General features: G+C 40.9%; 4 protein-coding genes across 4 annotated transcripts; 2 read left to right on the forward strand and 2 right to left on the reverse strand.

Moving 5' to 3' along the window:
- Window positions 1–237: 237 nt before the first annotated feature.
- Window positions 238–4,659, forward strand: GCK72_009067 (uncharacterized protein; the record flags this gene model as incomplete). The annotated part of the gene is made up of 9 exons (XM_053727194.1): window positions 238–307; window positions 791–2,630; window positions 2,682–3,083; window positions 3,131–3,305; window positions 3,354–3,468; window positions 3,518–3,843; window positions 3,924–4,239; window positions 4,326–4,465; window positions 4,513–4,659. 9 exons carry the CDS (start codon window positions 238–240, stop codon window positions 4,657–4,659), a joined length of 3,531 nt encoding a protein of 1,176 aa, XP_053586771.1.
- A 1,138-nt stretch (window positions 4,660–5,797) lies between these two features.
- On the forward strand, window positions 5,798–10,143 carry GCK72_009068 (uncharacterized protein; the record flags this gene model as incomplete). Its single annotated transcript, XM_053727195.1, has 9 exons — window positions 5,798–5,867; window positions 6,140–7,973; window positions 8,235–8,612; window positions 8,662–8,836; window positions 8,885–8,999; window positions 9,049–9,374; window positions 9,427–9,742; window positions 9,813–9,952; window positions 9,997–10,143. The coding sequence occupies 9 exons, from the start codon at window positions 5,798–5,800 to the stop codon at window positions 10,141–10,143; spliced, it is 3,501 nt and encodes a 1,166-aa protein (XP_053586772.1).
- Window positions 10,144–11,047: 904 nt separating this feature from the next.
- Window positions 11,048–11,647, reverse strand: GCK72_009069 (uncharacterized protein; the record flags this gene model as incomplete). Its single annotated transcript, XM_003092863.2, has 2 exons — window positions 11,048–11,249; window positions 11,295–11,647. 2 exons carry the CDS (start codon window positions 11,645–11,647, stop codon window positions 11,048–11,050), a joined length of 555 nt encoding a protein of 184 aa, XP_003092911.2.
- A 1,564-nt stretch (window positions 11,648–13,211) lies between these two features.
- Window positions 13,212–23,690, reverse strand: GCK72_009070 (uncharacterized protein; the record flags this gene model as incomplete). Its single annotated transcript, XM_053727196.1, has 17 exons — window positions 13,212–13,430; window positions 13,501–13,638; window positions 13,692–13,790; window positions 13,840–14,114; window positions 14,165–14,330; window positions 14,564–15,550; window positions 15,598–15,847; window positions 16,300–16,474; window positions 16,618–16,671; window positions 16,718–17,516; window positions 17,604–18,347; window positions 18,408–18,965; window positions 19,286–20,105; window positions 20,153–20,754; window positions 21,448–22,150; window positions 23,303–23,517; window positions 23,607–23,690. The coding sequence occupies 17 exons, from the start codon at window positions 23,688–23,690 to the stop codon at window positions 13,212–13,214; spliced, it is 6,888 nt and encodes a 2,295-aa protein (XP_053586773.1).
- Between the last annotated feature and the right edge of the window lie 905 nt (window positions 23,691–24,595).

The raw sequence follows: 24,595 nt of genomic DNA on the forward strand, positions 1-24,595 counted from the left end.
TTATTGAAAAATAAAAATGAACCAGGACACGTGGGTTATTGATCGCGTCTCAATTAACAAAAAGAAAAATTCATTCCCATTATTGATCGGCGACTTTATTGCCACGTAAATTCGGAGAACAAGATTTCGTGAGTTTTCCTATTCCCTTTTCTGGTGGTCGCCTGGGACCCTGAAGGAAATTTAAATTTTTTGTAATAATTTCAGTGTCCAGCATATCAAAAAAGAAGACAGTATCGAATGCGTTTGCTGAAATTCTTTTCTGTTGTTTTTGTGTGTTTTGGACCACAATTCGGGAGTGCTGGGACAGGTTAGTGATGGGGTTGGGGTAGCGAAACCCATGAGCTATTCTCAACTTTTAGAACGTTATTATCTTGAAAACAGATAACGCTGGGCAAAAACATTAAACTACTGAAATAAAGAGCTTAAAATTTGCTACATTTCATTAATTTGCTGCTTTTCGATAGCGGTAAAACTAACGGAGAAACAGGCGCTTTAAAATTTGAAACGGTGTAGAATAACGCCTATCGAGAGAGCTTGCAAAAAGTGAAAATATTTCGGTATTCTAAAAAAGATAAGAAAAAATGGTAAACGTAAAAGTTAGAGCGCTTGAAATTTCACATATTTTGACTGTTGGAAGTTTTTCAATACATCTTTTCGTTCACGGGATATGGTCGCTTGAACTTCGTGCACTTCGTTCAAGGGAGAGCACAGAGAAGCAGACACTCTAGCTTCTCTGCACCCTCTCTCTCTTCCTCTCACTCTCTATCCTTTCAAAACCAACTTTTTGCAGCCAACTCTTCGCTATCCCTCATCTACAATGATCTCTCCATCATCGCTCGTATCACCAATGCCATCGCTCTCCAAGCAGTATCCAAAGATCTCAAGGCTCGCAAAGTGATCACCGAATTTCTGAAGGTTCACATGAAAAGTTTCGAGCAGTTGATAGCAGTGGACCCGAAAAAGATGCTGAATGATCTGGAACTTTTATCGGATACAAGCTCGCAAGTATTCGAGGGAAATACAATGACTTCGGAGGATTTCAATGACATTCAAGCGTTCAATGATGATCTTAATTTCCGCTTCTACCTGGCTCTGCCAGAAAATGTAGGTGATTTAGTGGACGAATTTATAACTGAAACCTACCGAAACAAACGGTTACTTTGTGACAAGACCACCGTTAATATAATTATGAATTTTGGAAACGCTATGGGCGATAGTAAGGTCGACGACTTAAACACAATTCGAGCCATAAAAAGCAACTCGGCAGCTGTGGGGACATGTATGAAATCGCTTGGTGATTCCGGAGTCATCCTGAACACTACCAAAAAGACTTATTCATCACTGTTGGGCCTCGCTGATTATCGAACAATTCTCGACGATATCAGCCAGGACTCTTCGCTATTTATAAGTTTCCGAAGGAATATAGATGTTGTGAAGAGTTATGTGTTAAGGGCGAAAACGAGCTGGAAGAATCCACGTCTCTATGATAGAGTTAAAACCATTTCATCGCTCATAAAAATGATATCCGATCACGAGAATGAGCCGAAACCTGAGTTATGTACTGGATTCATTGGAGTGGATGACACGGCAAAGGTTTTGGAAGACGTGAGGAGCCCATGGTTCCAGAAGGAGATTTCAAAGGGGAAAAGTACGAAAGACCTAGAGAAAGCATTGGAACCATTCGGCAAGTTCGCGAAAAAACTGCGGGATTTCAAGAAAAGTTGGGATGAATTTTATGGGAGCATTATGAAAGAAAAAAGTTTTCTGGAGAGTGTGCAACAATCGTTGGAGAGCTTAGAAGTGTATACAAGTCTAGACGATCAAGTGACTTTCCTCACAAAGGCATATAAAGATTATGGAAACATTTGGGCTAACAGTGCCAAAAAGTTTAATGTCTCTCACCTTAATGTATTTGACGGTCATGCCTCAATGCTGAGCACTGCTCTAGGGCACGCAGACAAAATTGAGTTCTGGTGTTTTAAAGCTCGCAAGGAATATGACTTTATTACACTGGCACATGTTTTCAAAACTATCGGAAATTTGGATTTGACCGAATCAGAAATGAATGTACTCCGGGAGAAGGTTAACAAAACGAAACATTATGATGTCTTAAGTAAATTCCTTCAAGATTTTCCTACTTTTTCTTACATGCAAGATGGTTTTCAAGACGCTCATGATGAGATCGTAAAGGATGGAAATTTTTCGAAAACTATGGAAGATTATGTGGATGCGATGGTGAATACATCAGCAAATCAGGCTCTCGAATCCACCAAAAAACATTTCGACCCGGATTATTTTTCCATGACTCTGCAGTTTGTGATGTCTTTGTTCCCGTTTTCGGATGAGCAGAAGAAGAAAGAATCGAGAATGTTCTTTGAGGGCTTTGAAAAACTGAAGACTGACTTTTCGAAATTGGAGGAGTTCGTGAAGACATTGGGATCGAAGAACTCGGAGTTGATTCTCAACTTTAAGAATTCTACAAGATTATCACAGACGTATGGTCGTGGAGTCCACGTGTTTCGAGATATTTCAGAAACATACAAACGGAGAAAAGCGTTGCTGGGTTTATTGTCTTATGATGATAGTGTTGCGAATCTTATTGTCGACAATAATAAAAATATTCCTGCAAGGTAGGTCAAGTGGAAATCATTGGGGTCGACTAAATTAATTCTAATTTTCAGAGAATTCCTGATAAAGTCGGATATAAAGAAGGATATTGAGAAGTTGATCAAAGAACTCGAAACTCTTGAGAAATCGGTGAAACCATTTGTCTCAAAAGATTTCGAAACACTCCGACAAGCACTGAACACGGCGGTCAACGTGACTGGCTTACAGGGATTCGAGTATGGATTTCGGGATATTATGGACCAGATGGCGCTATACGGTCAAACAATTTATAATGGACCTCCGTTGCCTGAAGAAAGCGTCAAATTTGCTCTTGAACACTCTCGAAAATTCGCTGATTTGGGTTTGGATTTCTCGTCTCACACTGGAGATTTACTGGCCGCTTCTTTGAGTTTTGATAACATTCGGGAGGAGTTTAATATGATGTTTGGGTTGAATCCTCCGGTGCATGAGAAGACGTGAGTTGGGACATCCGGATATCCGGACACACATTCTTATTTTTCAGTATCAAAGATCCGTGGCTTGTTGTCGTAATCATCTCAGTCGGTGTCTTCCTAATTCTTGTGATAGGTGTTCTTATGATCTACGGATTGACCGAAAAAGGACGGAATCAATATAAAAACTTGTATCTGTTCTACTTTGGGAAACCAGAAGATTTCGAAAAACGATGGAGATATTCGGTGAGTTACTATTTGTGGGCGGAGCCTTCTAAAAATGAGTTTTTTCAGCTATTCATGGACCGTAAGGATGGAAGGAATGCTCTATTGGATGCGACGAGAGAAATCAATGCACTGAATGTAAAGAAGGAAGCGAAACGTGGAGCTTACATCAATGTGTTTACTGGTGAGGGATATTTCAGATTCTGAAAAACTCCACGCATTCTTTTTTGCAGAATTCGGCAACACACCCCTCCACTTGTCTTCTAAACAAGGCTACCCGGAAATCGTTGAAGTTCTTATCAAGAACGGAGCTGATCGGTCTCTTTTGAATTATCAGAATAGGACACCCGAACAAATGATACCGGAGAACTACCAGGAGACACATCCAGAGAAAGTGGAGAAGTATAAGAAAATCGAGGCGATTTATAGCAAATATCGAAACAAGAAATTCCGAAAACGAGTGCCTGAAGTGTTCCCGTCAAGCTCATTCCATATTTATGTTGAGGACAAGGCCGATATTGATTTGACTAACTCTTTTATGGCGAAATTCAAGGCTATTGTGAGTTGATCGGGGTTTATGTGCTCAGCCTTTCTGCGTGTTTCAGTTTTCGATCACATAATTATAACATCCATTTTCAGGTCACCCCCACTCTTATCCCCTCCACAACTCATGTAATCGTGAAAACTGATTCGGATGGCGTTCTCGAAATCGACGGTTTTGAATACTTGACATGGATAATGAATGGGGTAATTATAGTGAAGGAATCCTGGATGACAGACTGTCTGAAGAATCCGAAACTCATTGAGAAAGATTCAAAATACTTAGTTGAGAAGGTCAGATTCAAAGATGTTGAATATGATACAGTAACCCAATGGTCGAAAGCTATGGCCAAAGGAGAAATGCCCTATTTGTTTGGGGTTTATGTTTGTATTGTGATGAAGGAACAGAAGAATGGTGAGGTTTTTTTATTTTTCACAGTGTATGGGTGCTGTCTGCGATTAGACCTTCAAAGGATGCTCGCTGTAATATAATGCTTACAGTATTCCACATCACCTCGATTGTCAATGCTCAAGGTGGTACAATGTGTAAAGATTTCCCAGAAAAACAACACTATAACATTGGATCCCACCCATATCTTCATGCTCACCTCGGACCACTATTTATTATTACTGATGGCTTGGTAATGTAGCAGTTGTTTTATTAATCTAATTTGGAATTCATTTTCAGACTGACCTCACTCTCTATAGAAACGATCCGGATAAGATGTACACGATTTTCACTGAGAAGGAATTCGTGCACTTCTTGTTGAAACGAGAGATCAATACGGATGCAAGACCGAATCCGATTCCGGTGGCAAAAGAAGAAGAGGAATGATTGATTGTTTGAATTATTTTTAAATTGATAAATATGTGTATTGTAATTGCAAAAACATGTCGAAAATAAAAATTGAAAGTAGAAACTGATGCAGCCCTTGATCGGAACTGTCCGGAATAGGAATGGCACGGATCGAAACTGTTCGAATAATAAGCGTCAGAATCAGAACCGACTTTGAGATGGTTGAGTTCTGATACGTACCAGTTTTAATCCGGCCAGGCTCTGAATTGAACAGTTTTGATTAGAGGTAGCATATAGAATCTCTGAAGAACGATGTGCAACAGATGTGAGTAGAGGATGTGAGGCTGTGAGTAAATTACCGTATAACCTGAAACAGACTAACGTAGAAAAAATACACCAACTTAGAAAAGTTTGAAGCTTCATATCTGCTTTCACAGCTATTTGCATTGTTCCAATTAATGAAATATTTAATGAATATCGATTAATGTTTGTCAGTTAACAACTTTTTGATATACCGTAAAAACTGTATTAGAGCGACACCTTTAATAGAACGGCACCTCTAATAGAACGACAGCCATCTATACTCAGAATTCATGAATATGATTATCCCAGAGTATTTTCTCGGTTCTGATTAAAAGCAGCGTGAATAGTAACCTCTAGATCAAAAAATAGAACTTTCAAAAAAGTTTTTTTTTCCGTTCAACTTTAATGAGTTTCTGAAACTACAAAATTTTTCTGAGAGGCAATTGAAAAATAAAGCGACATGTTTGCTCTAATACAGTTTTTACGGTATCTTTTGAAAACCGAGATATAACGCTTTGAACTGACACTTCTGGGTTTCTAGGTTTTACTTTTTTGGTAGGTGTTTTTTTAATGTGAGAATAAAAATATTCATCATTTCACGTGAATAAATTAATAAATTTTAAATTTTAAATTAAATAAACCAGGGCGCTCTCCACGTGTTATCGATCGCTTATCTCAAGGTCAAATCTTCCAAAATCTTCATTCCTCTCATTATCGATCGATTTATTATCGACTTTTCAACGTCTTCAAATACTACATTTCCGCAGAAAACTTGGTGAAAAAGATTTCGTGAGTTTCATTCTCCCCAAGAGGTCTGTCTAAAAAATTCAAATGTTTTCAGTGTCCAGCATATCAAAAAAGAAGACAGTATCGAATGCACATGCTGAAATTCTTTCTTCTCGTTTTTGTGTGTTTTGGACCACAGTTGGGGAGTGCTGGGACAGGTTAGTGATGGGGTTAAGGGAGCTTATAGTGTAAAATGGCAATTATCTAAGTATCCAGAAAAGATAGAAATGTTTAGTTAACTGACAAGATGTAGCGCTTGAATTGTTGCGCATTTCTTGTGTTGAAAGTTTTTCAATACCTCTTTTCGTTCACGGGATACGGTCGCTTGAGCCTCGCGCACTTCGATCAAGAGAGTACAGAGAAGCAGACACTCTAGCTTCTCTGCGCCCTCTCTTCCACTCTCTATCACTTCAAATATAACTTCTTTCAGCCAACTCTTCGCTATCCCTCATCTACAATGACCTTTCCATCATTGCTCGTATAACCAATGCCATTGCTCTCCAGGCAGGATCCATCCAAAAAGATATCAAGGCTCGAAAAGTGATCACAGAACTTCTAAAGGTTCAAACTAAAAGTTTCGATGAGTTGATGGCAATGGACCCGAGGAAATTGATGAATGAGTTGGAAACTGTTTTCAATATAAGCTCGGAAATATCTAAGGGAATTGTGACAACTGGAGACGAATTTAAGAAGATAGAACATTTCAACTTAGATTTGGGATATGCTATGAATACGGTCTTGTCAACTGATGTGCCGGGATTGATGAATAGTCTGAAAAGTGAATCATTCCGAGATGCATTGATGATTTGTAAAATGGGAACAGTCAAAGTAGTAGTTGATTTCTTCAAAGCTATGACCAGTGCTTCGAGCAACGATCTGAATAAGATTCGAGCTCTGAAAGAACATGGAAAAGAGGTCAAGGAATGTCTGAATTCAATTGTTGCCAACAAAACGGAACTGAATACGACGGTGGCGGATATTTATCAATTCAAACTGATCTCAGGAGCTCGCGATTTCTGTAATAATTTTTACAACGATTTTTCGTATTTCACTGGTTTCCATGAGAATATATTGCTCATGAAGAACCTCGCGACAAAGGCCAAAAGGATTTGGAAGATGCCACGCCTTTACGAGAGAGTTTCTAAGATAGGACAGCTTCTGGAGACTATATCCGATCATGATAACGAGCCGAAACCGGATTTGTGTGCTGGATTCATTGGAGTGGATGACACGGCGAAGATTTTGGAAGACGTGAAGAGTCCATGGTTTCAAAAGGAGATTTCAAAGGGGAAAAGTACGAAAGATCTTGAAGAAGCACTCGAACCATTCGGCAAGTTTGCGAAGAAACTCGGAGAATTCAAGAAAATTTGGGTGAAGTTCGATGGAGGCATCCGACAAGAAGGGGTCTTCGCAAGGGAAATGAGCGCCTTGTTGGATGTGGTTGAGAATTATTCTGGTCTAGACAATGCCGAAAAGTTTTTGGAAGAAGCGGCTGCCAGTTATAAGAAGACATGGAACGACTCAAGAAACCAGCCATTTGATGCGAAGCCACTTTACCAGTTTGACAAAAAACTGAAAACGGTAAACGAAATACTAACATTTGCGAGGAAAATTGAAATGCTGTGTAAGCAACTGGTCAAGGAATTCGATTTTATCACACTGGCACACGTACTGAATGAAATCGAGAAGTTGGACTTGTCGAAATCAGAGATAAAAGATTTGCAGGAGGCGATTAATGGTGTGAAGCATTACGATACCTTGCGTGACTTCTTCGAAAACTTTGATTCTTTTTTCGAATATCAAACCAAGTTGAACAACTTGCATGGCAGCCTGGGTGACGATTTTACCACAATTGTAGCCGATGGTACAGCATTTATAAAGAATTCGTCGTTTTCTCAGATGCTGAACGCTCGAAGTTATGATACCTTGACGTTCGATGAAACTCTACAGTTCTTTAGGAAGTTGATGAAATTTGATGATTCGAACAAGAAAGAAGCGAAAAACCACTTTGAAACATTCGAAAACTTGAAAAACGAGTATTTCAAACTAGAGGAGTTTGTGAAAAGTTTGGGATCGACGAGCTCCGCGTTGATAGTCGACTTTCGAAATGCTTCGAATCTAGCGCATACTTATGGCCGAGGAGTTCACGTGTTTCGGGATATATCGGAGGCTTATGAACGAAGGGATGCGATCTTCAAGTCGATGTCTTATGATAAATCAGTGAATGATTTCATCGATCAAATCCAAGGACACGAACATTTGAGGTGAGTTTACTAGGGAATCTTCCAGACCTAACTCGGCCTTTCCAATTGGCTTATACTCTATCTAGTACTTCTCAACACGGAAATAACTTAAAATTCATATATCTCTGTGCAGTGAAGCGGTCTGCAAAAATAGTTTACATATTCGGAATCAGCGTGTTGATAAGTACCTAATGAGATACAAGCCGATTCGAAAGGCCGAGTTACATCTGGAACATTCCCTTGTTAGAAAACTTAGAAAACGAAAGTAAATTTTCTTTTCAGCAAATTCTGGGGATCATACAATAGAGATGAGAAGATGAACAGACTACTCGAAGAACTGAAAACCCTTGAGAAATCGGTGAAACCATTCGTCTCAAAAAATTTCGAAACACTCCGACAAGCACTGAACACGGCGGTCAACGTGACTGGCTTACGTGGATTCGAGTATGGATTTCGGGATATTATGGATCAATTATCGATACCCAATCGATTAAACAAAACCTATCGAGATCCTGCTATCGAGAACTCTCAGAAATTGGCTGATTTGGATCTGGATTTCTCGTCTCACAGGGGAGATTTACTGGCCGCTTCGATGAGTTTTGATAATATCCGAGAGGAGTTTAATACGATGTTTGGGTTGAATCCGAAGAATGAGAAGACGTGAGTTGATACATCTGGGCATCTGGTTACATAAAACTTATATTTTCAGTGTCAAAAATGAGTGGCTTGTAGTCGTAATCATCTCAGTCTGTATCTTCCTTCTCCTTGTGATAGGTGTTCTTTTGATCTACGGATTGACCGAAAAAGGACGGAATCAATATAAAAATTTGTACTTGTTCTACTTTGGGAAACCAGAAGATTTTGAGAAACGATGGAGGTACTCGGTGAGTTACTATTTGTGGGCGGAGCCTTCTAAAAATGAGTTTTTTCAGCTATTCATGGACCGTAAGGATGGAAAGAATGCTCTGATGGATGCGACGAGAGAGATTCATGCGATCAATGTGGAGAAGGAAGCGAAACGTGGAGCATTTATCGATTTTTATAATGGTAAGCGCTAGAAATAAAGACCCACTTATACATAACTATTTTCTCTCAGAATTCGGCAACACTGCTCTCCACTTGTCATCTAAGCGAGGATATGCGGAAATTGTGGAAGTTCTCATCAAGAATGGAGCTGATCGGTCTCTTGTGAATTATCAGAATAGGACACCCGAACAAATGATACCGGAGAATTACCAGGAGACATACCCGGAAAAAGTGGAGAAGTATCAGAAAATTGAGGCAATTTATAGAAAATATCGAAACAAGAAATTCCGAAAACGAGTGCCCGAAGTGTTCCCGTCTAGCTCATTCCATATTTATGTTGAGGACAAGGCCGATATCGATTTGACCAACTCGTTTATGGCGAAATTCAAGGCTATTGTGAGTTGAATGTGGCTTATATCCATCACATAATTGTAACATCCATTTTCAGGTCACACCGACTCTTATCCCCGCGACAACTCATGTTATCGTTAAAACCGATTCGGATGGCGTCCTCGAAATTGATGGTTTCGAATACTTGACATGGATAATGAATGGAGTGATTATAGTGAAGGAATCCTGGATGACAGACTGTCTGAAGAATCCGAAACTCATCGAAAAAGATTCAAAATACTTGGTAGAGAAGGTCAGATTCAAAGATGTTGAATATGATACAGTAACCCAATGGTCGAAAGCTATGGCTAAAGGAGAGATGCCCTATTTGTATGGAGTCTATGTTGCTATAGTTATGAAGGAACAGAAGAACGGTAAGCTTTTTTCAGATGTGTGAAGAAAGACCTTATTTCGCAATTAAAAAAAGCCACAATATATTTTCAGTATTCTACATCGCCTCAATTGTGAATGCCCACGGAGGAACAATGTGTGAAGGTTTCCCTATGAAAGAGGACTATAACATTGGATCCCACCCTTATCTTCATGCAAATCTCGGACCACTATTTCTCATTTCTGATGGATCGGTACTGTCATGGTAGTTAATCTTATATCATTTTCTTATTTTCAGACTGATCTCACCCTCTATAAAAACGATCCGGATAAGATGTACACGATCCTCACTGAGGACGAATTTGTGCATTTGTTGCTGAAACGAGAGATCAATAGAGACACGAAGTTGGATCCGATTCAGGCTACGAAAGAATCCGATGATTGATGAACTACTTGATTGGAATTGAACGAATAAATTTGTGACTATCTTTGTCTTTGAGTCGGTATTCTCTCTACATGATATCGGTACAACTCAAAACCTAGAAAATTGGAAAGGTGCCGAACCATACTTTCATAAATTGGTGCCTGCCCCGCATCTAAACCGCCTGAAATAGAACCGGCCGTATTAGAACCATCCGGATCAGAACTGGTACGTATAATCAAACTCGATCGAAAGATGGTTCTATGTACGTTATGTGTAAATCAAAGTCCTAGATTTGATTCTGTTTCGTACTAATTTGATCTGTTCTATTTGATTCTGTTTCGTACTAATTTGATCTGTTCTATTTCAGGCGGTTCTGATTCAGTGCAGCAACTGTAAATGTACATCGAAACATGGGAATAAACGACAATACACCACAAGCTTATCCCTCCGACTTTGAAAACTTTGCATACAGCATCCTTACTCGAGTTCGGTGAGCATAGACTCCAAGTGTCTTGCCAAAAGTTCACATACGGAAATTACTTTTAAGGAATATTCACCTTCTAAAACTCAACAAAATACGCGCACCATATGTTCTAACCTTTCCGAAATCTCACTAAACGCGAACACCTTGTGTTCTAAGGGAGTAGATATTAATACAGATTAGCCCCCTTTTAGATTCCCTAATTGTCGGTGAGGTGGGAGGAGGGAAGTGTCAATCATTGACATGTGCGTAGCGTTCTTTTGCGCACTAATGAGGGCGCCTGTAATGATATCTATAGATCTGATCTGAGATATGTGAAACATTTATTCAAATAATTCAAACAAGTGGAATTATGCTGTCAGCTTCAATCTTCAATTCTTGTTGTTCAAGTACTTTGCTGTTGTACTTGATATTTCTTGGGGTTGGGCCTACAATGTGTAGGCCTTAAGCCGCTCGAACTCTGCTGCTGCCCACATAAAACATTCCATCCATCATTGTGTGGTGCGTGTCGATGAACACGTGTCTAAGTGTCATACCCTGCACCTTGTGGAATGTTGTTGCATAGGACGGACGGAATGGCCAATACAGAGCCCCGCGCCCGTTCGTCCGAATCTGCCGAAATTTGTATTCGTTGCCGTTCTCCACTCTGAATATGTTATTTATTTATTTTTTAAACTGAACAAGAACTTACCTGACGGAAATGGAGGCCACTGGTCCAGACGGAGGGGAAATGGCGAAAACAACTCCTATCGTACCATTCAATACTCTGGGGTCTGACCCGTTGATCTCGTCCGAATTTGATGTCGGTGCAGCCTCCAGAACTTTCAACAATGGTTCCTTTATTCCGAGTTTCTCGTTATGGGTATTGATTAGATACCAAATCTCACGTCCCTTTTCTTGTGAGAATCCGTAGCGTCCTCCGAAATACAGGAGATCGCAGATGGTTGCTGGGGAATAGATAGTTTCCTTTTTTGGCAACTTGTTTTTCAGTAGTCCATAGACGAATCGTTGTCGGTCCCTTTTATTCATTGGAGTTTGGTTCATTTTTCTGGAACATTTTATTTTGAAAGTTCAAGTCAAATGATTTTAGGATCATGAATTAGAAAAAGGAAAAAAAAAGGACAAAATGAGAAGAAGAAGGAGAAGACTGGTGGAAACATAGAAGAATCGTTTTTTGGCGCATTGAAGATTTGCGATATAATCTCTTCAAGATATCTGAGGCGGTTTTTCACCGCCCATGAAAGTGCACTTTTTTTTTGGAGTGTGAGATTTTTTACACCTAGAACTCCGCCCACTTTTTTGATGTCAGCAATTTTTTCTGGAAAATTATGATGAAAAGCTTCATTCTTGCTTTTTTCCTCGATACAAACCGGTGACTGTTTTTATTGCTCTCATGGATTTCCTGAACCCAAGTCCTACTGTTTTCCCGACGGTTCAGTTTTTAAAAATCTGCAACTACTGAAATACTCAGCTTGAAATTTTCTAAATTTTGTCACCAGACCAGAGATGTTGGGAAGTGAAAATTTTCTTATCCGGAAGTCGGAAGTCGGAAGTTGGAAGTGATTTTTCTTATCAGGAAGTCGGAAGTAGGAAGTCGGAAGTAAAATTTCTTATCCGGAAGTCGGAAGTCGGAAGTCGGAAGTAAAAAAAACACCCGGAAGTCGGAAGTCGGAAGTAGATTTTTTCGCAAAGATTCAAAAAATCCTTGAAAAAGTTCATAAAATTCGAGAAAATCAGTGGAAAATTATAGTTTTTGGCTGAAGAAAAGCCTATTTTCTATCCTTTTAGACAATTTTTCCATGTATTTCTGCGACATTTACTTTTCCGAAATTTCACCGTTATGTAATGACAAAAGTAGGAAGTAAAATTCCTTATCCGGAAGTCGGAAGTCGGAAGTCGGAAGTGAAATTTCTTATCCGGAAGTCGGAAGTCGGAAGTTGGAAGTGAAAAAAACCCGGAAGTCGGAAGTCGGAAGTCGGAATTCCCAACAACACTGCACCAGACTATTTTCCAATAGCTCTTACTATGAGAAGGTTGAGATCATTTGGAATATTTCCTCTTTTCGCTGAGCATCGACTGCTAATAGTTACCTAGAAAACGATACGCAGCTAAATAAAGAACTTTCAGATCCTTTGCGAGATCCTTTTTTCAAAATTTATTCGAGACAATTCGAGACCTTTCAGCAGCCGACATCTCCCGGGTTCCGCGCGCCACTACGTTCTACGTGAAAAGGGGCGGAGCTCTCTCAATAAACCACTTTTTATTCAAATTTAACCCGAATTTACTTAGCAGAAAGAAAAGAAACAAAAGATGAATAATAAAATGACAATAAGAGCAGGGGGATTGAGGAATAATTTCAATGAGAATGAGTAAGACACTTGGAAACGACGGGGATATTGGGGTTTCAACGAAGAAATGAAAGAAAAACTATAAAAAATTGCAAAGGAAAACCAGTGAAAATTACCTAAAGAGGATGGAGAACGTGGCTATTTATGTCAGGAGAAAAAGGGAAATTTGGAGAATTTTAACCCGAATAATGAACGTTCTTGGTTTGAACTATGATTATCGTTATTATAAAATAATGAAACAAGGGGACATCAATTATTTATCAGTCAATTGTGTATACTTCAGCTTCTCCATTCGTGGGTCGGGAGGACTCTCCGAGAGCTGCAGCAACGTTCACAGAGCCACCAGCTCCAGATGTTGATGGACGAAGTCTCCCAGCGGCTTTCGATATTTTCAGTCCAGTGTAGTTATCGTATTCATCTCCTGTGGAGACAACGAGCTCACCGCGTGTTGAATGGGAGGATTTCACAAGGATGTTGAACTGAAATAAGGGAAAATAAATCAACTGCGCGGTAAAATTGCAAAAAAAAGGGGCGGCGCCTGAAACTCACCAAGTGACTCTTGCGACAATGATCCGCAAACTGCTCATCCGTCATTCCGGTTTGTCCACACAACTTGCAAACCACTTGCTTCGACTCATTGTTTACGAAACAGTGTTCTTCACGAATGTGATCAATTCCTAAGGTTTGCTGGAAACGGGGCGAAGGTTTAGTAGATCAAAACATTAGATGAGAAAACTCACATAAATATCAGCAGGGAACTGTTTTAAACAACATCTGCACGACGAGCGATAGTCAAGTCCGTGACGAATCATATGCGACTGGAGGCATTCGGTTGTTTGCTGAAAATGGAGAAGGGGGTTGTCAATAGAGCGCACTTTCGAAACTTACATCTTTCGGCAGTGACCACATATCAAGTGATCCACAAATCGGGCAACACATCGCGTCGGTTCCATTCGATTCGAGGAATTCCGTATGCTTCTTATCGTGTAGATCACAGAGTTGTTTTACCGCGAAACGCGCATCACAGCACGACGCTTCAAACGGAAATTCCGCCGCGTGCTCGGTCCGAATGTGCTTCTCGAACGCTTTCGGCGACTGGAACTCGAGTTTCGTACACAATGGACAGCGAAGTTTGAACACGTTTGATTTGAATCCGGTGACTTCTGAAATCAATACAGTACATAATGTTGCCAAATGATTTTTTTTAACTCACGTTGCTTGGCGTGGGCCGGTGTCAAATGCTCGCGAACGTAGTGGAGGAACAGGTCGATTTCCGATTTTTGCGAATTTCCGCATTGACGGCAGAACCACATAGTTTCCGATTCGTGCATGGTGTGAAGTTGACGATCGAATTCCGAGTAGAGCATTTTGTCGCATCCCTGGAAAGAAAAGAAAAGTTAGGGGTAAGATGAAAGTGTGCTCTAACGAAGAGCTATGAGGTGGAGCTTCTCTCTGCTATTAGCACGGCACGTTTCTTACAACCGCGCTCTAACGAAACCAAAGAAAATTGTGTCCGAAATCAAGAGTCTCAGAGAAAAAGAGACATTTTCAAAGGCATTTCGGTGGAGCGCAGTTGTAAGAACAGTGTCGAGCTAACTTAAAAAATTCTTACCGAATATTTACACTTTGTCGACGTCGCAATATGATTTCTGATCACTGGCGCAGTTTGAGCTACCGGAGGTGTCGCCGGATTTCCACGATTATTCACAACAAATCGACGAGTCGGTTGAGTGGCTGGTGATGGTCGCTGCGCTGCCATATTCGATTGTGCTGGATGTATGACTCTCGCCCCGTTCGATGTCATGGATACCACGGGAGCTCCTCCGTTGATTCCAATCGGCGCGTTCGCTTGAATATTCGGATTGCGTTGAGTGACATTCGGATTCTCGAGTTGTGGTGCTAGTGGTCGTAGGACGTTATTGAATCTCTGTGGTTGTTGTGGTTGATGTGGCGGTATACCCGGAATAGCCTTCACATTGCCGAAGCGTAGCATACTTGCACGATTCTTATCACTAAGATATCGAATCAATGGGAAATCTTTCCGTTGATCGGCGTACGGCTCCATGTTGACAAAAGTTGGAAAACCGGTCTCTTCGCTATGCTTATTGTAAGCCATATAGCTGAACCATTGTTGGAAACAGTGGCAAGTCTTACAAGTAACCAGAGTGTCACATTGTACCAACATCGATCGATGCGTACAATCCGATGGTGTGTGGAGTTGAATGGCCTTCTGAAGCACCTTCATCGCGAATTCCTTCTCGTTCGCCGGTTCATAATTCAATAGTTGAACCGGGACAGCTCCCATTCTCTGTGCGTGCGTGAAGTGATGTCCAGTGTGAGTCGATATGTGTTGGTAGACGTAATCGGGATTCGTCGATCCGAGCGCGCAAATTTTGCAGAAATAGAAGAGTTCCGTCTCGTGAGTCAACTTCAAATGCTCCATAAGAGCGAGATCATTCGGGAATCGGACGAGACATCTTCCACAAGCGAAGAACACTTTCTTGTCGCGATGCGCTTGGAGGTGATTGTTGAGTGCGGTGTGGTTGAAGGCGATTCCACAGCAATCGGCACACGCAAGCGTCGTTTCACCGTGTTGTTGCTGAAAATCAAGGGAAAATTAGCAATTTTTCGAATTCCAGTACTCACCATATGTCTCATATGCTTCACCTGATCCTCAAACACAATCGAACAATTTCTACACAAGTATGCGGCTCTCGTAGTCTTCGGAATCCCGTAAGACTCAAGACTGCACACCGTCCCACCGGCATCCTGTTTGTGATCTTTTTCAGCGTGATGTTTGAGTGAGGAATTCGTATAGAATGACGATGAGCATTTCGTGCATTTGAACTTCTTCTCACGTCCAGCAGACACATTGGAGGGAAGGGTTCCGGCGGAGCTGAAAAAGTTCAATTAATTATTGAGTCCTACCAAATTTTATCAAGAAACGATACAGTGCCGTCTAAAAGGTTGTAAGCTTTGGCCGTTTTCAGTTGAAATTAGCCAACTTTGAGAAGAGCAATTTTTTTCTAAAATCGACCAATTTCAGTGTAAAATAGTACGATTTTTGAGCTGTCGTCTTAAAATAACCATACATCACTAGGGAGTGCTCGTACAAAAAAGTTGCGAACTACTAAAATGGAGCTCTACCTTTGATCTGTATGATTCATAAAAATCTATTTGATATGACAACAAGTATTACCATGACACACTCTCAAAGTTGGCCAATTTCAACTGAAAACGGTCAACGTTTACAACCTTTTGGACGGTACTGTACACTGCTAGAATATAACAGATTTTCAGCTCTTCTTCTTTCTAAGTTTTCGCACTAGAATCCCTCTTCAAACTCACTTCTCCACCTCGGCCACCACCGCCAACTCGTCATCCCCATTCTCGTCGATAACCTCCTTCACCACTGGCTCTCCTCCGCTCGGCGATTTTCTCACTTCCAACTCCGCGTCGTCTTCGTCAATGTATCCTGGCGCTTTGACTGCTCCGTATCCATCGGACGATTGTTCGACTCGGACTGAAAATTTAAAATTGGGGGTTAGCATATTTTCTATGACGGAGACTTGTAGACTGTCTATTGCTTAAAATTTTCTTGAAAAGTTCTCGAGTCGCTTGGAATTTTTTGTTATTAGTGGTCATTTTTAAACGAGAAATGATTACCTGTTCGGTCTATTTCGCTAGTGGAAGATGAGGTTGCCACGTTGTTGGTATTTTCTGGAAAATCAATTTTGTAATATGTTTAAAAAGCGCTCCAACTCACTGTCTACAGTAACCGGATCAAACGCCACACAATCCTCATCATCACTCAACATGACAACATCGTTATTCGACGTTGGATTTTTAGGCTTAACAGGGAACACTCTCGGAGCTCCTCCTCCTACTGATGTACCTGCAGCGTTTCGATTTCTCGCCGCCGGTCCCTCCAATGCATCGAACAACGTTCTCGGTGGTGAATGTGGCCGATAAGGCGGGATGTTTTCCATGTTAACCGGTCCCAACCTTCCCATCATGTAGGTCTTGCCCGTTCGATCGACATTTATAAAAGAAGTCGGTGGATCTCCTCCTCTAACCCATCGCATGTATCCACTATCGTCTTTCGGATAAAGGCTCTTCATGAGAAGGTGTAGCTTCCTCTGCATTTCCCGAGCAGGTGCAGTTTTCATATGACTCGGTCGATGTCTGACCATCGCCTCCTGAGTTGGCGCCTGGATTCCACAAAGTTTACAGTGATTCCGCAGAATATGAACCGAATCGAAATGATCGCAGTACTCGCTGGGCGTGTTGAAGAACTTAATCGGTTGACATTCGCACGCGTAGATATGTCTGTGTGGATTCAGACACTTGTGCTCATAGTACTCTCCGACACTTGTGAACACTTTGGGACAGTATGTGCATTGGAATCTTCTGAGCGCCTGTATGTGAGATCGTTGCATGTGGACACGATTTGCTGTCGCGTCCGGTGATTTTTGACCGCATATTGAGCACTTGGAGATCTTTTTGCATCGATATATCAGGTGGGACGACATGAAGCGATGGCTTTCTTGACAGTGGGCGCAGCACTGAAAACAGAGGATTAGGGGGTGGTTTTGTGGTATTTGTTGGAATTAGAAAACATTTTCAAATTTCGTGAAACCTTCTCCACTTACCAGGGCTCCAGAAATCTTGACAACATGTTTCGTCATGAAATGCTTCTGCAATTCGTAGTGTCCATCCACCGGCACCGGATCCTCACACAAGGGACAATGCGCCCATCGTTCGGGATGCTCATCCAAGTGAGTGGTGAGCTCATTGATATTATCGTAAGTCAATTCACAGATATAACACATCAATCTCATATCGACATTTCTGTAATCCGCTGGGCAAATCGCAATCGAATTGAATGGAATGTCTCGAGGTGGTAGTCGTTGGATATCCACTCCATACACCGGTGCGAGACCGACAGCGATCTGACTCAGTCGTGGATCCGCACTTCCATTAGCGGATGTTCCTGGAGCTGAGCCAGATGAAACATCTCGAATCGATTGGGGGAAGTTTCGTTGAACTGATGGCACTGGAATCGGTCTCACTGTCATGTCTCGAATCTGTGGCAGCATTTCTCCAGTCGCTTGAATGAACTCAATCGTCGAAAAGTGTCGACGTAGCATATGAGTGTAGACAATATCGATTGGGAAAATCTCTCGACACGTCGGACAAGTTCCAGACGACGTCATGCCTGGCGGACGGTTTTCGGCGATTGCGTTCGTGCAGACGTGAACTCGCTTCGTGTTGGAAGTCGCGTAGCCTTTTCCACAATTCGAGCATACGTGAACGTGGTATTTGACGATATGATCGACGAATACATCGAGATTTTCATAGTCCTTTTCACACCAAGAGCATTTATACCAGCGGGTCTGAAAATGTATTCATTATTTATTAGTTTTTGATAGAAAATGCAAAATTTCTCAACTTACACTTCTCGGAAGATAAAACGGTTTGCATCTCGTAGCGAGCTTTGGATTCGGAGCATTCGGAAAATATGGTGTTCTAAACTCGGGAATTTTCATCGGTACATGCAATCTCGGATCGAAAGTACTTCCGGCAAGTTGTGGCCGTCCTGGAGCAAGCTGTATAGCTGGCGCTTGTCTCTGTGTTGCCGGATTCGAAGCCGGTTCTTGGCGTTGCAAAACGGGAGGCTGTTGATGACGTGGCTGAATTTTCGAATCGAGTAATCCAGTGAACGGAAGGAGACAATCGATATCGGTCATTCGTGCCAAATGAGTTCTCTGATCTTTCTGTAGGCCGTGGAAATGTTTCGCCAGTTGCATCATTGATCGATCGTAGCGAGTTTGTTGGAACGCATCGGGCACTTCATCATTTGCAGACGGTATCGACATTTTCAGATTGTGAACGGTGCTTGCGTGTGAGCGAAGAGCAATGACAGAGCACAGATGGGCATCGCATCCTGGTACAATACAATGGACACCGGCATGTGGTCCTGATGCTCCATGGTAGATTTCGATGAGGGAATCCTGAAAAAATAAAATAAAATGTAATTAGAGAATAATGACATGAAAGCCTTTTAAAAGTGTGCGGCGAAAATGCTATAGGCTCCGCCCATTTTGCTTTTTTACTGAAGTTTAGTATGTCTATTAGCACGCCGCGCTCTACCGAAATCGAAGAAAATTGTATATTTTAAGGGAATTTCGATGGAGCGCAATTGTAAGAACTGTGGCGAGCTTATAGAAAGCTGAAAGCATGCCCGATCTATTTTGGGTTACAGTACAGGGGCGGAGACTATTACAATTTCACAGCACATTCTGTTTTCCTAGATGCGCCTCCAAAACCGTACCTCCGGCACATCACACTTTGCACTATGCGTTGCAATGTCCGAATTCACGACATGATTGCATTTTCCGCAGTACACGTAGATCTTGTTAACCAACAGAATATCCTTTAAGGGGTCTATACAATTCGTGAGTGGCATCGTGATAGTCTTCATCGCCGCCGCTGCAATCTCATCAGCAATCGGACAGACAAGTGCGGGGAGCTTCACTGTTTCAGCATGTTTCAGAATCTCCAAAGCCTCCTCTGGCTCCAGAAGACGTTCCCGAGTCATGAACACGTTGGCGCCAAGCATTTTTTCGATCCGCTTTCTCGCTTCCTTCTCAGCCTCCGATCGTTCAAACATCGCATTTCGATCGATATGCTCATATCCCAAGTCTCCACGTGCTCGTTTCACCAGCTTCTTTCCATTTTTATTTCCAGAACCGACTTCAGGAGATTCTTCAGAATCAGATGAGGACGCTTCCTGTTCCTGCTCTTTCAACCGTTTCTGGAATTCCTCCTCTCCAGAAGACTCTCCAGGCTCCAAAGTGAATTCTCCAGTATTCTCTCGATTCTCCTTCTTATCACTTTTCTTCCTCTTCCATCTGAACACTTTTTTTCGGATCGTATTCTCATCGGGTCCCACGAATTCACTGTTCATCGACTTCTCCATCGTCTCCATCGCTTGAATCTCGTTGGCAGTGAATCCACCGACGGCGGCGATGTTCGATTTGAATCCGACATGAGGGGGACGACCAGAAGCGGGTGGCGGATGATATGTGGCAGTGTTGACGAGATGATTGGCGAGTTGGAGCGATTGTGAGTAATGAGTTAGGCTGTGAAGTCTGAAAATGGAATTTTTTAAAAAGAATTCGAGGGTCCAGCAACAAACCTCAAAGTATATTCCGTTCCAAACTGCTTCTGACACTTTGTACACGTCTTGGGACCATGTTTTTCTCTAAAGTGATCCTCAATCTCTTTCAACGACTTGAACTCTTCGATTCCACACTCTGCACAACTCAAAGGAATCCCAATATCGAATGAGGTTATAATCTGGAATTGCATTCGCACATTCTTTCCCTCTTCTGGAACTCCTTTCCGGAAGTAGACAAGGATCGGAATCAACGCTTTGCACGAGTGATTCTTAACAGCTGTGGCGAAGTAGGTCCATCCTTTCTGACCGGCTACAGAAGCTTTCACGGAGAGCCAGAGACCACACTGGGAGCAAGTGAGATACATGTAGGCGGCGGATAGCGAGAGGGTCTGTTGTTTGCAGATAAGGTCGTACATATGATCTCCGAACTCTTTGCATTCGTGTTTCGTCAGATCGTAGCGAGATGAGAACACTTTCAGACAGAAATCACATCCGAAGAAGTGTACGATGTCGTGGAATTGGAGATAATGCTCAATGACTTGACACATGTCAGAGACGATTGGTCGGAGGGAGCAACAGTTGACACGGACTTCGTTCTCGCGCAGCATTCGTGGTGGCGGCTGAAATTTATTGACTTAATTTTTTTAGTTTCGAAATTAAAAAGCTAGCAAGCGTGCTCCATTGTGTATTTCTCAATTTGAATTTCAATTGTCCGAGTGTCTAAGACCAGAAATCCTATTTTTCAGAAAAGATTTCTGGAAAGTAACACTCTGCTTTTTTCGCTTCGCGTTTATATTCCACTTTCTTTAAAAATTCCAGAACAGACTGAATATGGATTCAAAATGTTACTGGGTAGTGGTTGCCGTAACCAGAGATGTGGGGAATTGAAAATTTTGGAGATTTCGGAATTCGGAACTTTTCCGAATTATTATTTTCGGAAATTCCGGAAGTTTAGAAAACTCGGTTTTTCAAATTTTTCATCACCAAAGTCCATGAATATATGCAGTAAAAACTAAACATTTTGTAAATTTTGACTCAGGTGTGACGTTTTGGTACCGTTCACGTTTTGTTTTGTACCTTTTTTCATTACGAAAATCTCTGAATCTCGGAAATTTCGGAAAAAAACGTTCTTCCGAAAAAAATTATCGGAAATTGGAAATTTCCGAAAGTTTCGAAGAAGAAAATTCGGAAACATTCCGACGGAAAACGGTTTCGAAAAAAGTCGGAAATTTCAGAATTTCCTATTTCCGTTCCGCACATCTCTGGTGGTAACGGTGCGCCAGACACTATTTTAACCAGTTTTCTGCTCTCACCCTATTCGGATCGGTGACCAAAATCTCCGACAACGGCATACTCAAATGCGGCACAAACATTCTTGACGCATGAAAATCCATTCTCGCCTGATACTCGAAATTTCGTCGATAAGACATGGGCATCGAATTATAGATGTGTCGAAGACTTCTCAATAACATGTGATCATCCGCTTCGACAACACATCGTCTTTGCACAATTCCAGCCAAATCCAGCACACTTTTATCGCCGATTTTGCTTATAAACTTTCGAAAACCGCCGGAACTTCGCTTGATTGCCGGCAGTTGTTCGAGCATTGTTCCAAATTTTCTCGCTTCTCTAGCAGGTTGTTCATCTGTCGGTCTGGGCACGAATTGCATATATTCATCAATTGCAGTTTTATTTTCAAAAAGAGCTCTCCCTGTGGCCAATGTTGAATTCGCTTGGGATCCAGGTGGTTGGTATTGAGTATTATTCTTCTGACCTCCACCGCCCGTTTTCCTTTTTCTTCCCGCCGGCCGCCCGTTTTCTGATTCTTCCACATAGTTCTCATCCAGCTCATCTCTTGTCCTTTTTTGTCGTTTATTTGTGGAACTACGGAATTCTGTGACAAGCGATTGAGCTTGTGCTTCATCGCCTCGTTCGATACTCGCATAGTTGACGGATCGACGTGGACGAGCCGAGTGACCGAAGGTGGTTAGTGGCGCTTTTGGCTCCTCGAATTGTCTGAAATAAGGAAAATTTTAGAATGGATTTTTATTAACATTGGGTGAGTTCTATTTGAAAAAAGTTAACAAAAATATATCTTACTACTGATAGAAAGCGAAAAAATATAATTTTCGGCTCAAAATTTATCAAGAATCCATCAAAATATCACTGAACTTTTTGCGAATTTCGGGCGTTTTTCACTTTGAAAAGATTAGGGTGAAGTGGTGAAAATCGATATTCTGCCACTAAAAATAAAATGGAAATATTCTGGAACCAAATATAGGAAATTTCTAGATTAATACGAAAAATTTTGTTTTAAAAAACAGCAGAAGGTTTCATAAATTATATTTTTCTGAAAAGTTAAAAACTGTAGTCAAAATTGTTTGAAACTAACAATTTTAGCAAAAAAAAATCAATGTGTTTCATCAGAAATTCGATTCAAAATATAAAAATTGGGGAACTTTTCTCATTTACAGCTGAAATTTCCAGTCTTGCGAAATTTTGGGTCGGCCCGGATTTGAATTTTAAACTTTTCTCACTAAATTTTTTTAACAAAAAAATTCCTGAAAAATTTCCATATTTTTTCTCAAGCATATTACTCAAAAACCGTAGAAATCTACAGAAAAAATGCAACTTTGGAAATTTCATGGAAAAATTGAAAATTGAGAAGAAAATTCATGAGAAAAATCCGGCTGACGCATCTTGTTCAACTTTATTTGACGCGAAAACGGATTATAGCGTACTCCCAAAATAAGTAACGGCTGAAAATGTAATATTTTTCGCCAAAAAATAATGAACTGCAAAGCTTTTTAAAAACGATAGTTCAAATGTTTTTATCGGCGAAAAATATCAATTTCAGTCGTTTAATATTTTCGGAATACGTTAATCCGTTTTCGCGTCAACTAAAGTTGAACAAGATGCGTCAGCCGGATTTTGCTCATGAAGTTTCGTCTCAATTTTCAATTTTTCGACGAAATTTCCAAACTTGTATTTTTTCTGTAGATTTCTAAGGTTTTTTGAAAAACCGTAGTAAAATACTTTTTTTTCACACTTTTCAACTGCGAGACCCATTTAAACAAATTTCATGCGCCTTTAACACCACAACCAATATTATAAACTAACACAATATCCCACCCATGTGCATTCACAACTCCGCCCCCTACGACTCACTTTCTATCATCCTCTTTGCTCTCCCTGCTACCACCTCCTCCATTTCTTCGCCTCTTCGGTTCTTTTTCCACCAACATGTGATTCCACTTCTCCACTTCATCGTCCTCTTTTTCTGTGACCGCATCAAGTGTCTCCAGAAGGTCTGCTATTCCAGATGGACCTTCCGAAGAGCCCGCTTCATCTGGTGACGCCTCTTTGGAATTTGCTTGCTTAAACTATGAAAGCGGTTAACTTTTTGAAATTTTCGATAAAAATTAAACTTTGTGATTAAAAGTTTTCAAAACAAAACAAAAACAATTTTTACCTCGCCCTCCTGATCCGGTTCCTCTTGTTTCACCTCTGGCTGATTGATCTGCTTCATGAACTCCAACTCATCGTCGGACTCCATGTTTGGAAATCTGCAACAACAAAAAAAGTTGTTTGGGTGAACAATTCCGAAGAGACTTGAAAGCGAATACAAAATTTGAAAGTTCTGTGGAAAAAAAACAAAAAGTTTCGACAAGGATTTTCAAAAAAAAATTTCGCGGGCTGCTGAAAGGCGCAAGGGAGTTGTGGGCGGAGTTTAAACTGCAAGCGGCGCGGTTCTAATTATAGTTTTTTTTTAAGTTAAGAACCGCTCCACTTGCAGTTTAAGCTCCGCCCATAACTCCCTGCGTTTGCGCTTTTGAGCCTGCGAAAATTTTTTTCTGAAAATCCTAGGCGAAACTTCTTTTTTTCATAGTATTATGAAAAGCATACTTGCGACGAATCGGGCCGGGCCAATTTGAAAGTATTCACAGGCCCGGTCATCCCGGGGTTCAGTACAAAAATTGAAATTTTTGCATTTTTTTTTTAATTTTTGCGAAAAAGTCGAAATTGTTTCAAATTTCGAGAATGAAACTTTCAGAAAGTGTCAAAAAAGCTTGTGATATCTAGTTTTTTAGATAAAGTTTTTTAAAGTTTCATGAGATAGAATTCTTTAGAATTTTCCATATTTTTCAATCCCCTTAACCAAATTATCACGCTGATAACCATAAAGCGTCTAAAGAACGACAGCCGAAGGAGTCTTTCTATCACAGAGTTTGAGTCAGTAGGAGTCACCAAAACGCGTCTGTGGCACGCCAGACAGCTCTGATGCTAAAAGACCAAACAATGAGTACTTGTGATCGAGACTACAAAAATTACTTATTAATTTTTTTTTAAATTTAATATAATTTCAAATAAAATTCCAACTGATTATACTCGAACTGACCGACTTCAAAGAGTAATTCATGAACTACTGGGGAAAACCTATAAGAATAATGCAAACGCGCT

The sequence above is a fragment of the Caenorhabditis remanei genome, chromosome III (assembly GCF_010183535.1).
Source record: "Caenorhabditis remanei strain PX506 chromosome III, whole genome shotgun sequence".
Classification (NCBI taxonomy): Eukaryota; Metazoa; Nematoda; class Chromadorea; order Rhabditida; family Rhabditidae; genus Caenorhabditis; species Caenorhabditis remanei.